The sequence below is a fragment of the Podarcis bocagei genome (genome assembly GCF_964188305.1).
Source record: "Podarcis bocagei genome assembly, chromosome: Z".
Taxonomy (NCBI): Eukaryota; Metazoa; Chordata; class Lepidosauria; order Squamata; family Lacertidae; genus Podarcis; species Podarcis bocagei.
In genome coordinates, this window is record NC_138140.1 from 44,331,373 (window position 1) to 44,350,487 (window position 19,115).

Genomic DNA, 19,115 nt, shown 5'->3' on the forward strand with positions numbered 1-19,115 from the left:
AATAAAAGGTCTTCCCTGTGACTTCTGAAGAATGAAATAATATAGAACAACTGTTTTGATATGATTCAAAGTTTCAGTTTCCAATATAAGGATACTTCCAAGAACATCTAAGTGTACCTCCTTGCTGCTTGTCATTCCATTGCCCCAAACACATACACAGATCAGAAGAAACCAGAATATAAGCAAACATGTAAGCCATATTATCTATTCCACATTATTAAGAGTGTGTTGGAACAGGACGGAATGACAAGCAGCAAGCAGAAATCTTTGTCTATGGAAAGGAGTACAGGAGCCAATTACTGAAAAAAGAAAAATCACGTAAGACTCACTGTAAGAGAAAAGCATTCATTCTCCCAGACAGTATGCTGAGTACATATTAGGAACTTGACAACATGGCTATGCTGAAAGCAGTTTTCTCACTTGAAGGATGCCTATTCTGGTGGACAGGGCTTAATGCAGGCATGCACCAAGGATCCTCACCCGGTGTGTCATAAGAGCCAATGTATAGAAAGTAATCAGGAAAACTACATAACTGAAGGTAAGATATTACTTTGCAAACATGCTGGCTAGCAAGTGATGATTCAACAGCAACCGTTTCATTTTTTTGCATTTACTTTTGAGTCCACAATTACTTTATGCTATATGCTTATGTTTTATTAAAAAGGTTCATAATACATCAATTCCATAGATAAGGGAAGAGAAATTTCAACACAATATACTATAAAATAAATTTGCAATTCAGATGAACCAGCAGCATGTTGCCCAACATTAGATTCCTCCTCCTTTAAGAAGAAGAAGAAGAAGAAGAGTTTGGATTTGATATCCCGCCTTTCACTCCCCTTCAGGAGTCTCAAAGCGGCTAACAATCTCCTTTCCAAAGGATACATCTTATTTACAGACTCCCTTAAGACACTGTCACTATTCTACATCCTTACGTTTTAAAATATTCCTAGTGATTTATAGTAACACAAGTAGGAGGTTCTCATTTGTAAACATTTTCAATCCCAGGATTTATCTTAGGTTAGGATTTAAAAACAGAGTATATAAAACTTGGAAGGGTAATGATAAAATATTCAAGATTCAGGAAAGTTGTGGAAGTTAATTTCACCTTAAGGAAAAATTTGTCCTTAAGCAGCACTTCACATTAGCTACTGAAACAGGTACAATTCCCAGCTGCACATTGGTGCATTTCAGCTGTGCTTGTGTGCTGAATCCTGTGTAGCAGGTTCCAGTGAAAATCAAGAAGTGATTTTGGATCAGTGCTGTCACCAGTCTAATCAATAAAAGTGGTAATTTGTTCAAAAGATTTGTGCATTTGTCCATGATTACACATGCATTCGTAGCTATACTAAGAAACTCATTTATCGACAAAGACACAGGTTGAGGAAGAAGAGCAATGGCTATCTGGCAAGATTATGGAAAAGGTGACTGTATGAAATGTTAAAGATATTTAAAAGTATCAGTTGTGAGAGAGCAACACAAATCAGGTACATTTATTAAAACAAACTGTGGGGGTGTTATCCACTCAAGTTTTAGTCAGAGCAGAGCCACTGAAATTAACAGGTCTAAGTTAATCATGTCCACTAAATTCAATGGCACTGGGTCAACAAATAATGCACAAACATTTTTAGGACTGCCTAACGCTATTACCGAAATCTATGGTAACGCTGTCAGTGGTAATTCTACCACAGTTCTTGGAAATTAGGCAAAACATTCCATTGTTGAGGAAAAGCATTTCTTGGAAGGGGTTAACTGAATTAAGAGTCAAGATTAGGGTAGACTCTATACTTTGTGGGGAAAGGTATCCTACATTAAAAGCCACCATACAAAAATGTGCTAACAGGTGGACTGAAGTTACAAGCTCCCGGACAGGACTCAATGCATCCTTCCTTCTCCATCAAAAAGTATACGGAGCCACTTTTTCAAGCACCTGGTGTTCTGTTTAACCATGAAGTGTAGCCAGCATACTGTCAGTCAAGGCTCCTGAAGTTGACCCCCACCCCCATCTAAAAGACACAGGAATAAAATCTATTTCAAAGAATTTCAACCATTTTTGATCCAGACTCTGTTGGCGAAGCTCTGAAATTCTTCATGTTCAACTTTACGAATTATCTAGATGTTCATTTCAAAGCAGTTCTAGGCAGGTTACTAAGCAAGCAAATGTTTCCCAGGAGCTCTCTGCAGACAGATTGTGAAAATTGATTCCAGGGTACTCCTGTTGAGGCTCCCTTCTAGTCTTCCCAACTCTGCCAGGTCTTGAGGCTCATGAAGTCAGAGATGTAATTTAAAAACTAAAAACGCTACTGGAATGGGGGAATGATGCAACCCCATCTTGTCCCATTTCAAACACCGACTATTAGACTTTACACTCTGGGGCTTCGCTCCACCTGGAAACGTCCCCTCCTTGCCTGCCACGCTGCAGCGGTGACTTTTAGTCCTGCTTCCCTTCCCGCCATTGCCGTGAGCCTTCGTTCCATGCCACGTAGACAAAAAGAGCGAGCACGACGTGAACAGCTACCACAGCAACTATTGCGGCATAAAAATAGCTGTCTCTGCTTGACATTCCAAAGGAACCTAAAAGAACAAAGGGGGTAGGAGAGAGAAGAAGCATTAAAACTTACAGGAAGCCAGTAAAAAAAAATCAGCCAATGCCTTCATATTTTCTAGTGACCAAATTATTTAAATGATAAAAAGATTGTATTATTAGGGCAGAAGTGGCTAAAGTAAAACTATATCTTCCTTTTAAGGCCATCAGCTTCTATAAAACCCTTCCAGTGTCATAAATATGTCCTTGATTTGAGGGTTTTCTATGGTTCACACAACAGCTGCAACCTAGAGAAGATTATCAGTACTTGAGTCTTGAATCCTATCCTCATTTACAAGACAGTAAGCCTAAATGAAACTTACTTCTGAGTAGACATGCAAAGTCTGTGCTGCAAGAATGTTTTTAGTTATGATAAGTTTCACTTATGAAGAAAGCAACACACAGAGGTAAATCATGTATATTGACATTCTTCCATGATCAACATATGCAAACAAAATGGACTTCTTTACTCCATGCCAGCCTTCACTCACTTGGTGCCCCCAAGTGTTCTAGACTACAACTCCCATTGGCTGATGCAAGTTGTAATCCAAATCATCTGGAGGGCACTAGGTTGGTGAAGACTGCCACACACCACCTGAGTTATATTCAGTACCTTTTTCTGCCCATTAATAGCAGTGAACAGAAGCTCTGAAGTTAAGTTATGCACATTTAAAAATTATTACTACTGGGAAGGGAGAGAGGGTACAACTTAGCAGCCCTACCAAAACATACACAAATATATCAGCCACGCCCTTATTTTCAGTGTTTATGCTCCGAACATTCAAGATGGGTTACAATAAATTTTAAAAAATGAACACAAGTTTTTGACACCAGCAAGATCACAGGCCAAGTGCCTGTGGGCTGCTGCTAAGTGGCAGGGCACCTTAGCAGTGGGTACCAGCCGTGGGAAAAAGCAGCCCCCGATAATTCGTGTGCCAAGGAACAACAGTCTGCCAATGGCACTACGCCAGCCAGGCAGAGAGGGAATCTCCTTGGGTGAAGTTATGCATGTTTTGTTAAAATGTTTTTGCTTGCAGTTAAATTGTTTTTAGTACACATTGGGAGTACTTGCACTGAAGGTGTGGGATATAAATAATATAAAGAAAGAAATGTAGAGAACAGATTTTGCAGTGCTGTTTGGAAAACATACATAAAAAGGAGAGACCACATATATTCCAAGAAAACAGATGTTACATTTCTGGGTACATTTTCGTGAGTATGTTTTTCCATTTCCAGAGTCTAAACCAGGGGATGACTCAGAGGACGGAGAAAATTTGTAAGCTGCTTCTGTTCAGCTAGGTAATGACAACTGCCCTTTCATCCAATAAATTGTATTTGGAAATTTCCAAAACTCACTTTAGTAATTTAGGAGGAGCTCTGCTTGTCCCAATTTTCTAACTGAAAGGATAAGATGACTTCTGGTTTCTACGAGAAGCACTGCTCTATCTCCAACACAAAATATATATCTAGACACTACCAAAAAAGTGGTTTTCCAACTTTCCCCCCTGTGGAGCAACTGGAACATTGTTGAGGATCATAGAATCATAGAATTTTAGAGTTGGAAGAGACCCTGAGGGTCATCTAGTCCAAATCCCTACAATGCAATGCAATGCAGGAATCTTTGGAGCTTGAACACACAATCCCAAGATTAAGAGTCTCAGGTTCTATCGACTGAGCTATAAGAAGCCACTTAGGGATTTTTCAGCCCACAGTCCCAATTGTAATGCACTGTGCTAGATGCTTTTAATTGCATTTTTATTATTTCTTTTATTTTGTTAACATTGTAATATCATAAAAATACAATATAAGAAATGAAAGAAGCAATAAAAACACAATGAAAAATCAATATGAATATTTAATGCAATGGATGTCCTGTCTTCCAACTTCAGCCACAAATCCATTGACAAGTCACAGACAATTTTATGGGAGACACTGCCATAAATTGTTTTCAAAACAAGTTTTACGAAGAATTTGGTTTCTACATTGCACAATAATTTAGAATGGCACAGAAAAGCCTCTTCCTTCAGTGTTTTGATACTTTAACATCTTGACAAATGCTTCAACAAAATATTCAGTGATCGTTGCTATTATTCAAATCCTGAGAATACAAAACCCAAAGAAATGCTGCTTACCATATAACAATATGTATTTTTTAAAAATAATCCAAATAATTGATTTACTTTTAAGATAAAAAAGCAAAGATAACAAAAAGAAGCAGGTAGTAATAAAGAAAATTACCTTCAAATACGTATACCTTTGATGAGAAATACAGCCCAATGGGTAACATAATCATTAAAGTAGTGAAGAACAGGAGCGTTCTTAGGGTCGAAGCTAATGAAGTTTCATTTCTGCAAGAAACAAATCACAGTGTGAGAAACTTGAGCAGGGCCAGGCCTGACATATGGAACGTCCAATGTTCATTTAACCTGGCATTTGTAGGATGGATGAGGTGCAAGGAAGACAGTTAAGAAAATAAGGAGGCAAAACAGTGTTTGCTGAAAAAGCATGTTAGGAGTGTAACAACTGATAAGTGAAAATGAATAACTAAGCAGGCTCATACTGCAGTAATCTGAATGCTAAGAAGAAGGTAATAATACAATGTCTTAGTACTGTGCCATGAGGCATCTCTTGATCCCACCACACCCTGGGTGGACAGGGGATCCTACTGCAGTAGTAATGAAAATGTTTTTGCTTTAGAGTTAGGACTCTATTTGTATTAGTCCCACCCAGAAACAGACTAGGCAGCACCGGATCCGCTGGATCCTTAGCTGGCCCCACTGCCCTCACATGATGGTAACGGGCCCAATCCAGGCTTCTTTGCGGTATCAGCCCTGCTGCTGCTGTAGTGAAGGGGCATTTTCCTGTTTCTGCTGTCATGACCAACATGAATAGCTGGGCTGCTCTGTGAAGCCCTGCCACTGCAAGACAGGGGTTAGGATTGTAGCCTACTTTTAGTTGTTCTGAAATCAACCAATAATTGATGGATTTACTTGTGGAATTACACTTCTCAGAACTGCTGAACAAGTCTACTACTGGTAATTAATACTGTCTATGGGAAACAATTAAGGCTATTGTTTTTGACAGACACTATGAAGATGCGCCAATATGTATGCCATATTGTTCAGTTTAATGACTATTGATAGGAATTTTAAAATTCTCAAAGTCTACAAACAAGATAACATTTACTCTAATGCTAATACTAAAGTTTTCTATCGAGTGAAAGCTGCATTCCTTGCAAGTATTACAACTAGAATTAACAAGCAATCAAATACCTCTCAATGGATTAACAAGTGATCAAACAGCTCCCTCTGGATACCAGCTGCATACATATTGAGGAAGGAAAATATGTACCGTATTTTTCGCTCTATAGGATGCACTTTTTTCCCTCCAAAAATGAAGGGAAAATGTGTGTGCGTCCTATGGAGTGAATGCAGGCTTTCGCTGAAGCCTGGAGAGCGAGAGGGGTCAGTGCGCACCAACCCCTCTCGCTCTCCAGACTTCAGGAAGCTATCCGCAAGCCTTGGGAGCCCGGCGGGAGTTCCCGCTGGGCTCAGAAGGCTTGCAGATAGCAGCAAGCTCCGGGAGCGACGGTGAGGTTGCACGCAACCTTGCTGCCGCTCCTGGACCCCTTCTGGGGGCTGGGGTTGGGGGAAGCTCGGGCTTCCCCCGCCCCAGCCCCAGGACTAAAGAAGCAGCCAAGACAGCTAGCGGGATGGATAATTTCCCCCCTTTATTTCCCGCCCCCCCCCAACTAGATGCACCCTATGGTCCGGTGTGCCCTATAGAACGAAAAAAACGGTAATTTAAACATAGATCACCTGCATTTTAAAGGGCGTGTTTTCACAGAAGCAAGTGCTATTTCAGATGCTGCTGTGAGAATGAATCTTACAACCAATTTAACACAACTGCACAACTGGTGACCCACCACAGAGATCCATGTGTGCAGAAAAATACCAGCACCTCTCTTTTCCACACAGAAATCTCCATTCAATTTGATGGAGGAGCCAACCTGCATGCGCAGATGAGTATGGGTTGTATCCAGTGCTGCTCAGAGTTAAACCCACTGAAATGAATGAACATGACTAACTTAGGTCCATTAATTTCAGTAATTCTACACTAAGTATAACTTAGTTGTTTGCAACCCTATGTGGCATTTTACACTAAGCATCCTCATTTTAGGCATGATAGATTTACAGGCATACTGGAGTAACTGGGCTTGCTTCCAAATTTGCTGGATGAGGCAAATGGCTGGGAATTGTGTGCATCCAATTTTTCACTTTAGTCTTTAAAGACCTAAATGACTTAGGACCCAAATATATGAAAGTTTCCTTACCTACATACCCTCTCAGCTATTAAGAATAGCAAAGGGAGCCCTCTTGGTACTTCCCCCACTTTTTGAAATGTGGGGAATGGCAGCCTAGAAGAGGATTTTCTCCGCAGCAGCCCCTAAACTGTGGAATGCTGTTCCCACTCTGGCACCTTTCATCCTACACTGAAGATGAATTTCTTTACTCTGGCCTCTTGACCAGAGTGGTGTTGTTGTTGTATTTATTTACTTATATTCTGCCTTTTCCCCTAACAGGGACTCCAAGTGGCTTATAGATAAAATAAGAACAGCTAAAAGGGAGGGGGTCCATTAAATTCTTCTTCCGATTGCATATTGTTTTAACAGATTTTGATCTTTTGTTTCTATATTGTTGTAGTCCTCTCTGGGACCTTATGGAGAAGGGTTGGTAAGAAATCCAATACATTTTAACCATTCACAAGTTCTTTGGAGCCAGTATAATGGAGTGAGACTCTGTATAGAAACATTGTTCTATATTTTTGTTTGCTTTCAGCCCCTTGCATTCTGACGCAAAAGGGCCAAGTTCTATAGAAGTCTTTGTTAACCAAAAACAACTGAAAAATATAAAATAAAGATACTGTTTTAATAAGATTTTGCTTCAGCATTGAAATGCCTATGATGCAACACTGCAACCTAGTGGAAACTGGAAATTTCTTAGCTGCTACTGTGAATCACAAATACAAGCACATTTTAGTAGTACTTTAGGCTCCATAAGCAAATACAGCATTTGGTTTGTTATGTTAGATTTTACATTCAATCTGATACACGAATCACAGCTTATTTTTCTGTGGGCTTCCACTAGTCAATGCTTGCTTTGTTGAGTTAGTTGTTTATACCAAAATAAAGTGACCTGGCCAAATCTAAATGTCAAAAACAGGTGCATTTAGATAATGTAAACTGGCTTATACTGGTCACCTCCTGCTTACATACAGAGGTACTCTGGGCTGACTTGTCTGAACAGCATTTGCTCCTTGAGATCTAAGTAACGAGCCAGAATGGTGTGGTTAGAGCTTCAGACTTTGGCTGGAAAGATCTGGATTCAAACGTCAACTCAGCTACAAACCTTACTGGGTGACCTTGCCCAGTATATCCATAAGGTATACTGTTTAAAGAGCTATAGGCTGCCACCATGAATAAGAGGTACAGTGGTACCTCGCAAGACGAATGCCTCGCAAGACGGAAAACCAGCAAAACGAAAGGGTTTTCTGTTTTGGAGGCGCTTCGCAAGACGAATTTCCCTATGGGCTTGCTTCGCAAGAAGAAAGCCCATAGGGAAATCTCCGGGGACCTCTTTTAAATGCTGGTGGTGGGGAGCAAAGCCTTTCCCCCCTCTGGCCTTCAGAAGAGGTCCAGGAAGGCCGGCGGGGGCCGAAAGGCTTTGCTCCCCACCGCCAGCATTTTAAAAGCAGTCCGGGATAGCAGGGAAGCGCTTCCCGCTATCGCGGACGGCTTTTGAAGGCAGGCGGGGGGAGCAAAGACTTTCGCCCCCCTGCCTGCCTTCCCGGGAGAGCGGAGAAAGGCAGCGCGTTTCTCCGCTGTCCCGGACGGCTTTTAAAGGCAGGCGGGGGGGGCAAAGACTTTCGCCCCCCGCCCGCCTTCAGAAGAGGTCCAGGACCTCTTCTGAAGGCGGGCGGAGGGCGAAAGTCTTTGCTCCCCCCTGCCTGCCTTCCCGGGAGAGCGGAGAAAGGTAGCACGTTTCTCCGCTGTCCCGGACGGCTTTGGAAGGCAGGCGGTGGGGAGCAAAGACTTTCGCCCCCCGCCCGCCTTCAGAAGAGGTCCAGGACCTCTTCTGAAGGCGGGCAGGGGGCAAAAGTCTTTGTCCCCCCTGCCTGCCTTCCCAGGGGCTTTTACATCGCCCCGGACAGCGGAGAAGTCCTCTGCTGTCCTGGGCGATTTTAAAATGCCGCCCGCCAGCATTTTAAGATCGTCCCGGACAGCGGAGAAGTCCTCCGCTGTCCCGGGGTTTTTTAAAATGCTGGGGGTGGGAAGAAAAGCCCTTGCCCCCCCCCAGCCTTCAGAAGAGGTCGGGGGACAGACTGTCCCCGGACCTGGTCTGAAGGCGGTTTCCATAGGAACGCATTAATTGATTTTCAATGCATTCCTATGGGAAACCGTGCATCGCAAGACGAAAAACTCGCAAGAAGAAAAAACTTGCGGAACGAATTAATTTCGTCTTGCGAGGCACCATTGTAATATGAATTCCAGTCATGATCAGTTATCAAGGTTAAAACTGACAAGAAATTTTGTTTTGCCATAAACTACATGTGGCAACAGGAACACTTGTTTTTGTTTTAAATAACAGTGTTTTGATAATTTTAATTTCAGTAATGAACATATTTAAAAGATAACTTTGAAAAAGGCCTTCTGGTTTTTTGATTATCATATCCAACCCCCCACCAGGACAATTTTCAATCCAACCCTCTTTCTCCTCATGCTTTCCAGAGGCCTGCATGATCAAACTGAAGTACAACACACACACCCTGCCAAAACCAAACCACATGCTATCCCAAAATGAAGACAATACCCTATCCCACTGTTCCACCGCCCCTACTGTGGTATTCAGCAGCATACTGCCTCCAATTCTCCAGGATGTTCATTTATTTATTAAATCCATCATCTCAGCTTTCCACTAAATGGGCGTTCCGTACAGCCAATCATCAGGTAGCTGCTGATAAAGACGTTTCCTCCAGGTTTGCCTAAATCACCCTTTAAATCCATCATAGCTAGTGACTATCCCCACTTATGCCTATGGGCTGCACCAAAAAGCTTGCATGGTAAGTCAAATAGCTCAGTTGGTAGGGCATGAGACTCTTAATCTCAGGGCTGTTGGTTTGAACCCCACATTGGGTAAAGATTCCTGCATTGCAGGGGGTTGCACAAGATGATCCTCCCAACTCTTATGAGAGAACATCCCACTCCATCCCTCTCCCCTTGACAGGAAGTCTCTGCAGCAATCCCTGACACCTCTTGGTAGGGCTGAGGAGGCCCCACACCTGAAACCCCAAAGAGCTGTTGCCAGCCAGTATAGAAACCAAGCGTTCAGGTATCTGAATGAACATCCTCCCGCCAGTAGAGATTCAGAGGGCACCTTCTTGTACCAGTCTCTGCTATTCCGCCAGGCAATCCAAGAGAGCTTCCCCTACCCACACCCTAATAACGGCCTTTTGGGTGTTGTTTTAAAAAAGAAAATCCTCCCCACCCACCCACGCCTTTAACTTTTTATTGCAAATAAATCGATAACACTGAGCCACATAGACCAGTGGCCTGGCTCGGTATTAAGGCAGCTTCCTATGTCCCTGTTTCGTTTCCTCATTTTGACGTGCAGGGAACTCCCAACCCCCCCCCCCCCATATCAGTCACTGGAAAGACACGCACGTCGCCCCCCCCCCCGTCAAAGCAAGCGAAGGCCACAATCCTACATTCACTTACCTGGGAGTAAACCTCATCGAAGCCAAAGGGGCTTACCTCTGAGTAGGCATACCCAGCACTCTCCCCCTCCATTCCCACCCGCTTCCCTCCCCCCCTCCATTTTATGTTATTTGTTTTAATTTATAACCTGGGATCGGGAGGCGAGAGCGCGTTCAGGGCGGCCTTGTCGTAGCGCTCCATGACAGGGACGGTATGAGCCTTTTTACCCTCTGGGTAGGAAGGGAACAGGAGAAGCTGCGCGCGCCGAGCGAATCCTGGTCAGCTGACGCCTTCCCCTCCCATCCTCCACCGCGGCCGCCGGTCACGTGACGGCGGGCCAAAAAAAAAAAAAAAAGGCTCGCCGGCGTCGCTTTGCAGAAGGGAGGAGAGCGAGAGAGGTGCCTAGACTGTCTCTCACGGTTTCGGGAAATGCCTAGACCGTCTCACAGAGCGCCCTCTTGGGAGCCCCAGAGGTAGAGGTAGAAATGATAAATGAAAAGCCTTCGGATGTGAATAGGGCTGTGAGGGACTGGGGGCGACAAGCGGATGTAACCGGTTTTAGTCCTACTCGGAGCGGATCCGCCTAAAGAATCCTTTAATATCGGGGTGGAGGGGGGGTGGGCTAGTCTAGGCTGAGTGCGCACGCGTTCGAAGCGCAGCCTCTTCCGCAAAGTATTATGGGAAATGATGTTTGCACCTCATATTTCAAAGTGCGCTTCTTTCCTTCAAAGGATTCTGGGAAATGTAGTTTGTCCCTCAGAATTCTCAACAGCAATTAATGCATTACAGTGCCCAGAGTTCTTGTGTGTGTGTTTGTTCGTTTCAGTTGTGCTTTTGAGATACAGTGGTTTACTGTATTAGTTGGTTATAACCCAATTTTTTATATATTTTTTATTTTTAATTACTTTTCAATTACTTTGTGGCCAGTGCAGCCTGTTTCATACAGGTTCATCTGCAGATATCATTTGTACTTTAAAAACCCCCCAGCAACAGTACAAATTCACTGGGAAAATATTAATACACTATATCTTAAACAGCAATTAAGATATTCTCCAAAAAAAAATCTGTGTCAAGAATGACTGATTAATACATATAAAGATTTATATACAGAACTGCTTTAAAACAATCTCATAAATGGGTGATGTGAAATGGTATAAGATGCCTTTTTAAAACAGCAATAAAAACAGATTTTAAAATGGTAGATATAACAGACTGGCCAAAATGTAGTTGAAAACAGTGCATAAAAAATTAGATGTCTGAGCAGGTTTGCCACTTTTCAACCTGGGGTTCCCAGAGCAGGTAACAATTAAAATCAAGCTCTTATGATGATCTATAGGTGGTACATGACCCCAGTCAAGCTTGCAAAAATCTATCATTTGCCCGATAATAAATGTTGGAAATGTAAAGAAACTGAAGGTACATTCTTTCACCTTTGGTGGACGTGCCCAAAGATTAAGGCTTTCTGGGAAATGATATATAATGAAATGAAAAAGGTATTTAAATATACCTTCCTGAAGAAACCAGAGGCCTTCCTCTTGGGCATAGTCGGCCAATTGGTGCCAAAGAAGAATAGAACTTTCTTTATGTATGCCACAACAGCAGCAAGAATACTCATCGCAAAGTATTGGAAGACACAAGATTTACCCACTCTGGAAGAATGGCAGATGAAGGTGATAGAGTACATGGAATTGGCAGAAATGACTGGCAGAATCCGCGACCAGGGAGAAGAGGCGGTGGAAGAAGAATGGAAAAAATTTAAAGACTATCTACAGAAATACTGTAAAATTAATGAATGTTAAAGGGACGTTGGATTGAAAATAAGCGGTGTTGGTTAAAAGATTAATAAGAATATGTAAATATGGATTGACAATGGTGGAAAATATATATTTATTATAGGTTAAGATGTTGAGTAAGGATAAATGACAGAGGGTAAGGATTTGCTGAATTAAATATCTGAACTGGAATACAAAAAGGGAGGTGTGAGGAGGTCAAGAAACTAGTGAATGAAGTATAAGATATGAAAATACTATATATATATTTTCTGTCTTGTTTTTTGGTGTTTCTTCTTCTTTTTTTCTATTCTGTTAACTGTTTTCTATTGTGTACTTTTATGTGTTTTGTATTTTCTCATTTTTGTAGCTTCTTTTGGTTTCTGTATTTTATGTTTAAATTTGGAAGCTTTTGATTGTTTATGAAACTTTAATAAATATTATTATAAAAAAATAAAATAAAATCAAGCTCTTAAAACATCCAATTAGCAGCAACAATTATTACTAGAACAGTGGATGTTAGGAAGAGTTAGAAGTTAACACTGCATAAAATCAAAGCCATAAGATTAAAAAGTAATCACAACAACTGTATTATTTATTTAAGACATTTATGTCTCACATTTCTTCCAAGAAACTCATAAGTATCATATATTGTTCCCTAGCCTCTTTTATCCTTATAGCAACCCTGTGATGTAGGCTGACAGCTAATTACTGGCCTAATATCACATTGGCTATGTTTGTGCAACACTCTACTATGCAATACGATATAATAAGCATTAATAGAACACTCTATGGTGGCTATTAACAATATCAGCCTTGCATATAACTGTCAGGCTGTATCTCTTTTCATAGCTTTTTGGCTCCCATGTTTACAACCTCTCTCTCTCTCTCTCTCTCTCTCTCTCTCTCTGTGTGTGTGTGTGTGTAACATACCTAGGCTTGCCAGAACTGAATTCTCCAGGTTTGCCTGGCCACTCCCAGGTGGCAGGAGGAGAGCTTGTATATCCTGGTAGGTGAGAGCGCCTTACATTTTAATTATATTATTATTAAGAAGACTGTGCAAGCTTCAACTCGGCAAGAGCCAGCTGCAAATTATTGCACAGACCCTCAGAGGGGGGTTGCAGCAGTGTCTGCCTACAGAGGGATGTGGTCCTTGTGCTGAAATGATCCCCTAAAACCATTTAGTGGTGCCCCCCCCCCCCGTGGTATCTGTAGAGATGAAGGTTGGTCTATATTTTTTAATATTAAACAAGCACATGAATACAACCCTGCTGAGGTGCACCCACCATTGTGAAACCTCAGGAGATTATGGTGATGCCGTCGGTTGCAGACTACCTGTGACATCATAATTGTACATGGCAACTGAGTGGATATAAAGGTGGGCCTTTTTCTCTTCTCCAACAGAACACAGCAGAAACAGTTGTAAGATTCAGGGTTGCCCAGTCTTCTTCCACTTGGATAAGGTGAATTGGCAGGTGGGTGGAGGCAATCATCTGGTTGTGGGATGTTGTGGAGCAATAATAATGCAAGTTCACTTGCTGAGCAGGACCACGTCTTGAAGGCATCTGATAATCCATGGTCATAAGCTGGTTGATGTCTAATGATGGACCTAGCAGATGTTAGTGGGTGGAAGCTGGTAAAGTCAGCATTCAAAAACAGGTACGTAGATGCCTCAAGGCTGAAGCAGGCTGATGTTTGTGAATGTCGGTTGGTTGGCATTTAGGTTTGGAAGCCAATCAACAAAAACGGGTGGATATTGAAGTTGGGGCATGATTGTGAATGAATGGAGAACAAAAGATGAGCACTGGCCCCCAGCACCATTAGGGAGGGGGGTACCATCACGGCCACACACCCCGGACGTGTGCCGGGCACCCCCCCACTGTGCTGGGGGCACACCACACCCCCGCTGCCAGAGCATGCAGCTTTGCCACTGAAGGTGAGTGAAGGTGTCTGTTATTATTATACATTTACAGTGGTACCTTGGGTTACAGACGCTTCAGGTTATAGACTGTTAAATGTTCGGAAAAAGTCAGAAGCCCAAGGCAGTATAAGTTCCTCAACTACGTTTATTCAACATTTGTCAGTGACAACAGCTTACTCATAGGAAAACAAGAACCGAACTGACTGGATAATACAATAATAATAACGAGCATGAACTGACCATTGACAGTTGAAAGTGCATGCACTTGCCATTAGAACTTTCGTCTACCAATGCTTATATGATTGGTTAGAATGCGCCTTGTAACATAAAAACATAGTCATCAAGGTGTGCTGGCCTTTTCTGCTCCCGCTGGGACCGTCGTGGTTCTTGTGCCCGAGTGGGTGACCCAGGAGGTTCCTCCGGTACCCGCGGTCTAAGTGGGGCGGTCAGCGAGGTCGGCTCCGAAGGGGTCACTGCCGACGGAGCCACTGAGGATTCCAGCCTGAAGTCGCTCTGCTGGGGTAACTCAGTCACTGGCAACCTGTCTGGTTCCCACCCTGGCCTGGGCACAGAATCTCCCAAAGTACCCATTTCTTTGTCCTCTGGTTCCGCTTGAAGTTCTGTGTTCGGAGGTGCCCTGACTCTGATTTGGTCGAGGTGTCTCTTCCAAACCAATCCCCCCTCCAACCCTACCTCGTAGGAAACCGGACCTGTACAGCGTGGAATGATACCAGGGACCCAACCCTGTTCAGGCCTGTAGTTTCGGACATACACAGTGTCCCCCAGGGAGAACCCTCTTGGAGCCCCCCGCACCACAGTGAATGGCCGTTGCTCAAGAGTGCAATGGGGTGCATATGATCAAGGAGGGTAGTGAGCCTCCTCCCCCTAAGCAACTCTGCAGGACTCCGGCCGGTCACTGCACTTGGGGTGATGTGTTGGGCCAGTAAGAACTCCGCTAACCAGAGAGTCCAGTCTCCATGCACTATGCGCCTAAGCGCATCTTTGGTAGTACGGACCATGCGTTCAGCTTGGCCGTTAGTGGCCGAGTGAAAAGGAGTAGAACGAATGTGGCGGATTCCATTCTTGGTTACAAATTCTTTGAATTCCACCGAAGTAAAAGCGGTCCCATTACCACTCACCAGTGTGTCTGGCTTGGCCGTGTGTCGCAAATAGCTTCCTGAGCGCGTTTATAGTTGCTCTAGCAGACACAGTTGAGGTCGGCACCACCTCGAGCCACTTGGACTGAGAGTCAACCACTATTATGAAGTGTTGGCACTGAAAAGGCCCTGCGAAATCCACGTGCGCCCGGAACCATGGGGACTGTGTGGACTCCCAGGACTGTACTGGTGCCTTGGGTGGAACTGGCCGGGAGACCTGGCAGGGCTTGCAACGTTTCACCCAGCCCTCTATCTCCGCATCTATGCCTGGCCACCACACATAGCTATGGGCCAATGCCTTCAGCCCTTCTAAGACAGTGCTGATCCAGGAAAATGGATCAGCGCAATACTTGTGGCAAAAGCATCTAGGGCGTCTGGTGGTTGGGCGCAAAGAGTCCCAGGAGTGGCTTGTGGTCGGTAACAATAGTGAAAGGCTGACCATAAAGGAAGTCATGAAACTTTTTGACTCCCTTAACTATTGCCAAACCTTCCTTGTCGATCTGGGAGTAGTTGCACTCCGCCGATGTCAGAGTTTAGGAGAAGTAAGCTACTGGGACTTCCCTCCCATCTGGAAGCTGGTGGCCCAGTACTGCACCTACTCCATAAGGGGAAGCGTCGCAAGCCAGCACCACTGGGAGCATTTCATCAAAGTGTGCCAACACTGGGTTGGGTACAAGCAAGTCTTTGACCAGTGGCGTAGCGTGGGGGGTGCCAGGGGTGCCAGCCGCACCGGGCGCAACTTCTGGGGGGGCGCGCTCGCTGCCTCCGGAGTCGCCGAAGAGCCTCGGGCGCAGGCTGTAGCTGGCAGCGGCTCTCAGCGCTCGCCGCGGTCCCCGCGCGTCAGGGCCACGGAGGGCGCGCCAGGCAGCCCCTCCTCACCGACGGGCAGCGTTCGCCTGCGGGGCTCGGCCAGCGCGCTGGGCTGGCCGCGTGGAGTCGCCGAGGAGCCGCCGCCGCCTGCCATGCCGCCCGTCCGACAGCCGGCTCGAGGCTCCTTCCGGCCGGGTCTCCAGACGGGGCGCTGCGGGCGGAGGCTCCGGCACCAAGCGCCACGCCGCCCAGGCTCGGGTCGCTGTCTGGACGCGCGCAGCCCGCCAAACGCGCCATCGACGGCGCTCTAGTGCCTGCGCGCCAAGACCGCCCACCCGCCCCGACGGGGCCCCCCCACCCGCGCCGGAGGCCTGCCGACGCACTGGCCCCAGAGCCGCCCCCTCCCCGCGCCAGAAAGAAGCCTCCCCGCGCCAGAAAGAAGCCGCGTCGGGACTAGCCGGGCCGGGGAGGGAGACCGAGAAGGCTGCGCCGCGACGCCCAAAGACGCGCGTCTTGGCGTATTAATGACCATGGTTAGGTGTTAGGGGGCGCAAATTACTTGCCTTGCCCCGGGTTAGGGGGCGCGAATTACTTGCCTTGCCCCGGGTGCTGATAACCCACGCTACGCCGCTGTCTTTGACCCCTCAGAACGCCTTGGCCAGTCGAGGGCCCCAGACCCACTGCACTTTTTTGTTCAGGAGCCTGTGCAAAGGCTCAGCTACGGCTACCTTGCGTGGCAGGAACACGTGGTAAAAATTAAGAAGTCCCAAGAAGGCTTGTAACTCTGCCTTGCTCTTTGGGTGTGGGGCGTCGCAAATGGTGCACACTTTGTCCTCTGCTGGATGGAGGCCGTCCGTGTCAACCCAGAACTCCAGGAAATCCACACTGCTCACTCCCAACAGGCACTTTTTCTGTTTTACCTTAACTCCTGCCGCCTGGAACCATTGGAGCACTATCCGTAATCCGGCGGCAAATTCCTCTCTCAACTGTGTGGCTATCAGCACATCGTTGAAAAACGGCGTGATTCCGTGAATGCCTTTATGGAGACGGTCCATTAGGCTCTGAAATAACCCTGGGACCATGCTAACTCCAAACTGTAGGTGTTTGACCCTGAAAGCACCCCCATGAGTCATGATTGTCTGGGCGTCTGTGGTGGCCTCGTCAACAGTTAGCTGCTGATAAGCTTGCGCTAAATCCAGCTTCCCAAAGATCTTTGCTCCAGCCAGGGTTACTAACATGTGGCTCACCACCAGAACCGGGTACGTGTGGTCCTGTAAGACCCGGTTCAGGGTGCATTTGTAATTGCCACAGATACGGACTGAGCCGTCCGGCTTAACCAGTGTGATGATTGGAGTTTCCCAGGTTCCTGAAGCTACCGGCTCTAAGATCCCTTGGGCGACTAAGTGATCAAGCTCCTCATCAATCTTGGGTTTAAGCACAGACGGGACTCTACAGGCCTTGACCCAAATGGGTTGCACCGTGGGGTTGAACCATAGGGAAATCTGGGGTTCCGTCGAAGACTGATGGAAACTCCTTGCAGATCGATTTGAAATCTGCCCCTGGGGAAATCTGATTAAGCCCTGAAATACCTAAGCCCAACGGTCCAAACCATTCTAGGCCTAGAAGGCTAGTGAGTGGGCCTTCAGTTACGATGAGGTTCAAATTCTTAGTGTACTTCTTAAATTGGACCTTGAAGGTCCAATTTCATCCCCTTTAGCTGGATTCTTTTTCTCTGGAAGTCCCGCAGCACTACGGGGGCCGGGCAGAGAGGAGGGCCACCCTTTAGGGCAAAGCTCTTTCAGAGTCTTAGCAGATATTATGGAGTAGGATGAGCCAGTATCCAACTCCATAGTACACCGGGTTCCCTCTATCTTGAGTTGTACCCTAAGCTTATTGGACCCTGGGGACGGAAATTGAAGTACCCTAGCTGGAGAGGTGGACTGTAACTCCTCCTCTATGAAGGCCTTGTGGACACGTTGCTTGGGTCATGCTCCGGAGGTCTTGGAGCGGGCAAACTCGACCAATGTGCCCAGTCTTCCCACAGCAGTGACATGTGGCATCCCGGAACCTGCATGTCCAACGCTCCTGGTTTTCTCCACATCTGGCATGTGTCAGACGCACAGTCAGGTGCGTCAGATGGTCGCTGGTTCAACAATGCTCTCGTAGCTTGGGAGCGGTGGTGTCGGTCGGATTGGTCCGAAGCTCAGTGGACATCCTCATTGTAGGAATCTGCGGAAGACGACCGGTCTCGCTGGATGCGGTGAGTTCTCTTTTCGGTACATGGGCTGTGGACCGCCTCGTTGGCATTATCCTTCTCAAAGGCAGTGGCCATATTCATTGCTTCCATCATCGTGATGTTGTCTTTTGCCAGAAGCTTGCTGTCTCGCATGCCACTGATGAACCTTTTGAGAAGTCATTCCTTGATGTCAGCGAATTGGCAATACATCACAATCGCCCAGAGCACTGTGATGTATTCACTCGCTGACTCTTGCGCTTGTTGCTTTCTCTGTGCAAAGTCATAGCAGCGGTGGTTCTTAGTTGGCTGAAGCGTGAGGTGTCTTGTCATAGCCTGTGTCAGCTCATTGAAAGTGCATGCCTCTATGTCCCTGGGTGCCATTAGACCTTCCAGTAGAGTGATGGCGGAACTTCCCAGCACCGTCAGTAGCACATCCACCTTGTCTGCCTCCCTAGTGAAGCTTTGTAGTCGGACGTAGCTCCTTATTCGGTGGAGCCACTGCGACCATTCTGCAGGATGGCTCATATCGAAGTCCAGTGGCAGCTGACTATGAGTAGTGGCCATCTTTGGACAGGAGCAGTCACTTGTGTGATTGTGGGTGGTTGCGAAGATGCGGCAGGTGCGGTCTCGTTTTTGGGACTATTTGCTGAGTCCAGCGTGATAGTAAGTTCGCGCTAACTGTGAGGCTGCAGGCAACGGTGCTGCGGTGCGGTCTTGGGCCTCTGGCAGCCAGCGGGAGTTCATCTATCCCATCCTAGTCGCCAATGTTAAATGTTAAGAAAAAGTCAGAAGTCCAAGGCAGTATAAGTTCCTCAACTATGTTTATTCAACATTTGTCAGCGACAACAGCTTACTCATAGGAAAACAAGAACTGAACGACTGGAC

At 45.7% G+C, this 19,115-nt stretch overlaps 1 protein-coding gene and 1 long non-coding RNA gene across 5 annotated transcripts in view; one reads left to right on the forward strand and one right to left on the reverse strand.

Moving 5' to 3' along the window:
- Nucleotides 1-628: 628 nt before the first annotated feature.
- On the reverse strand, nt 629-10,644 carry VMA21 (vacuolar ATPase assembly factor VMA21). Of its 2 annotated transcripts, none has more exons than XM_081179096.1 (4): nt 10,486-10,644; nt 4,823-4,932; nt 865-2,574; nt 629-776 (listed from the first exon to the last, which is right to left on the reverse strand). In XM_081179096.1, exons 1-3 carry the CDS (start codon nt 10,536-10,538, stop codon nt 2,432-2,434), a joined length of 306 nt encoding a protein of 101 aa, XP_081035222.1. In that variant the 5' UTR covers nt 10,539-10,644; the 3' UTR covers nt 629-776; nt 865-2,431. The 2 variants fall into 2 exon arrangements, with proteins under 2 accessions (XP_081035222.1, XP_081035223.1); XM_081179097.1 differs by lacking the exon at nt 10,486-10,644 and adding an exon at nt 10,359-10,461.
- Nucleotides 10,645-10,690: 46 nt separating this feature from the next.
- Nucleotides 10,691-19,115, forward strand: part of LOC308578600 — a 125,239-nt gene continuing 116,814 nt past the window's right edge. The window contains exons 1-2 of one of the 3 annotated variants that reach the window (XR_014004016.1): nt 10,691-10,816; nt 13,044-13,115. This is a non-coding gene — a long non-coding RNA (uncharacterized lncRNA). Of the gene's footprint in view, nt 10,817-11,068; nt 11,143-13,043; nt 13,116-19,115 lie in introns of those variants that run through there. The other 2 variants (XR_014004017.1, XR_014004018.1) reach the window with 2 other exon arrangements.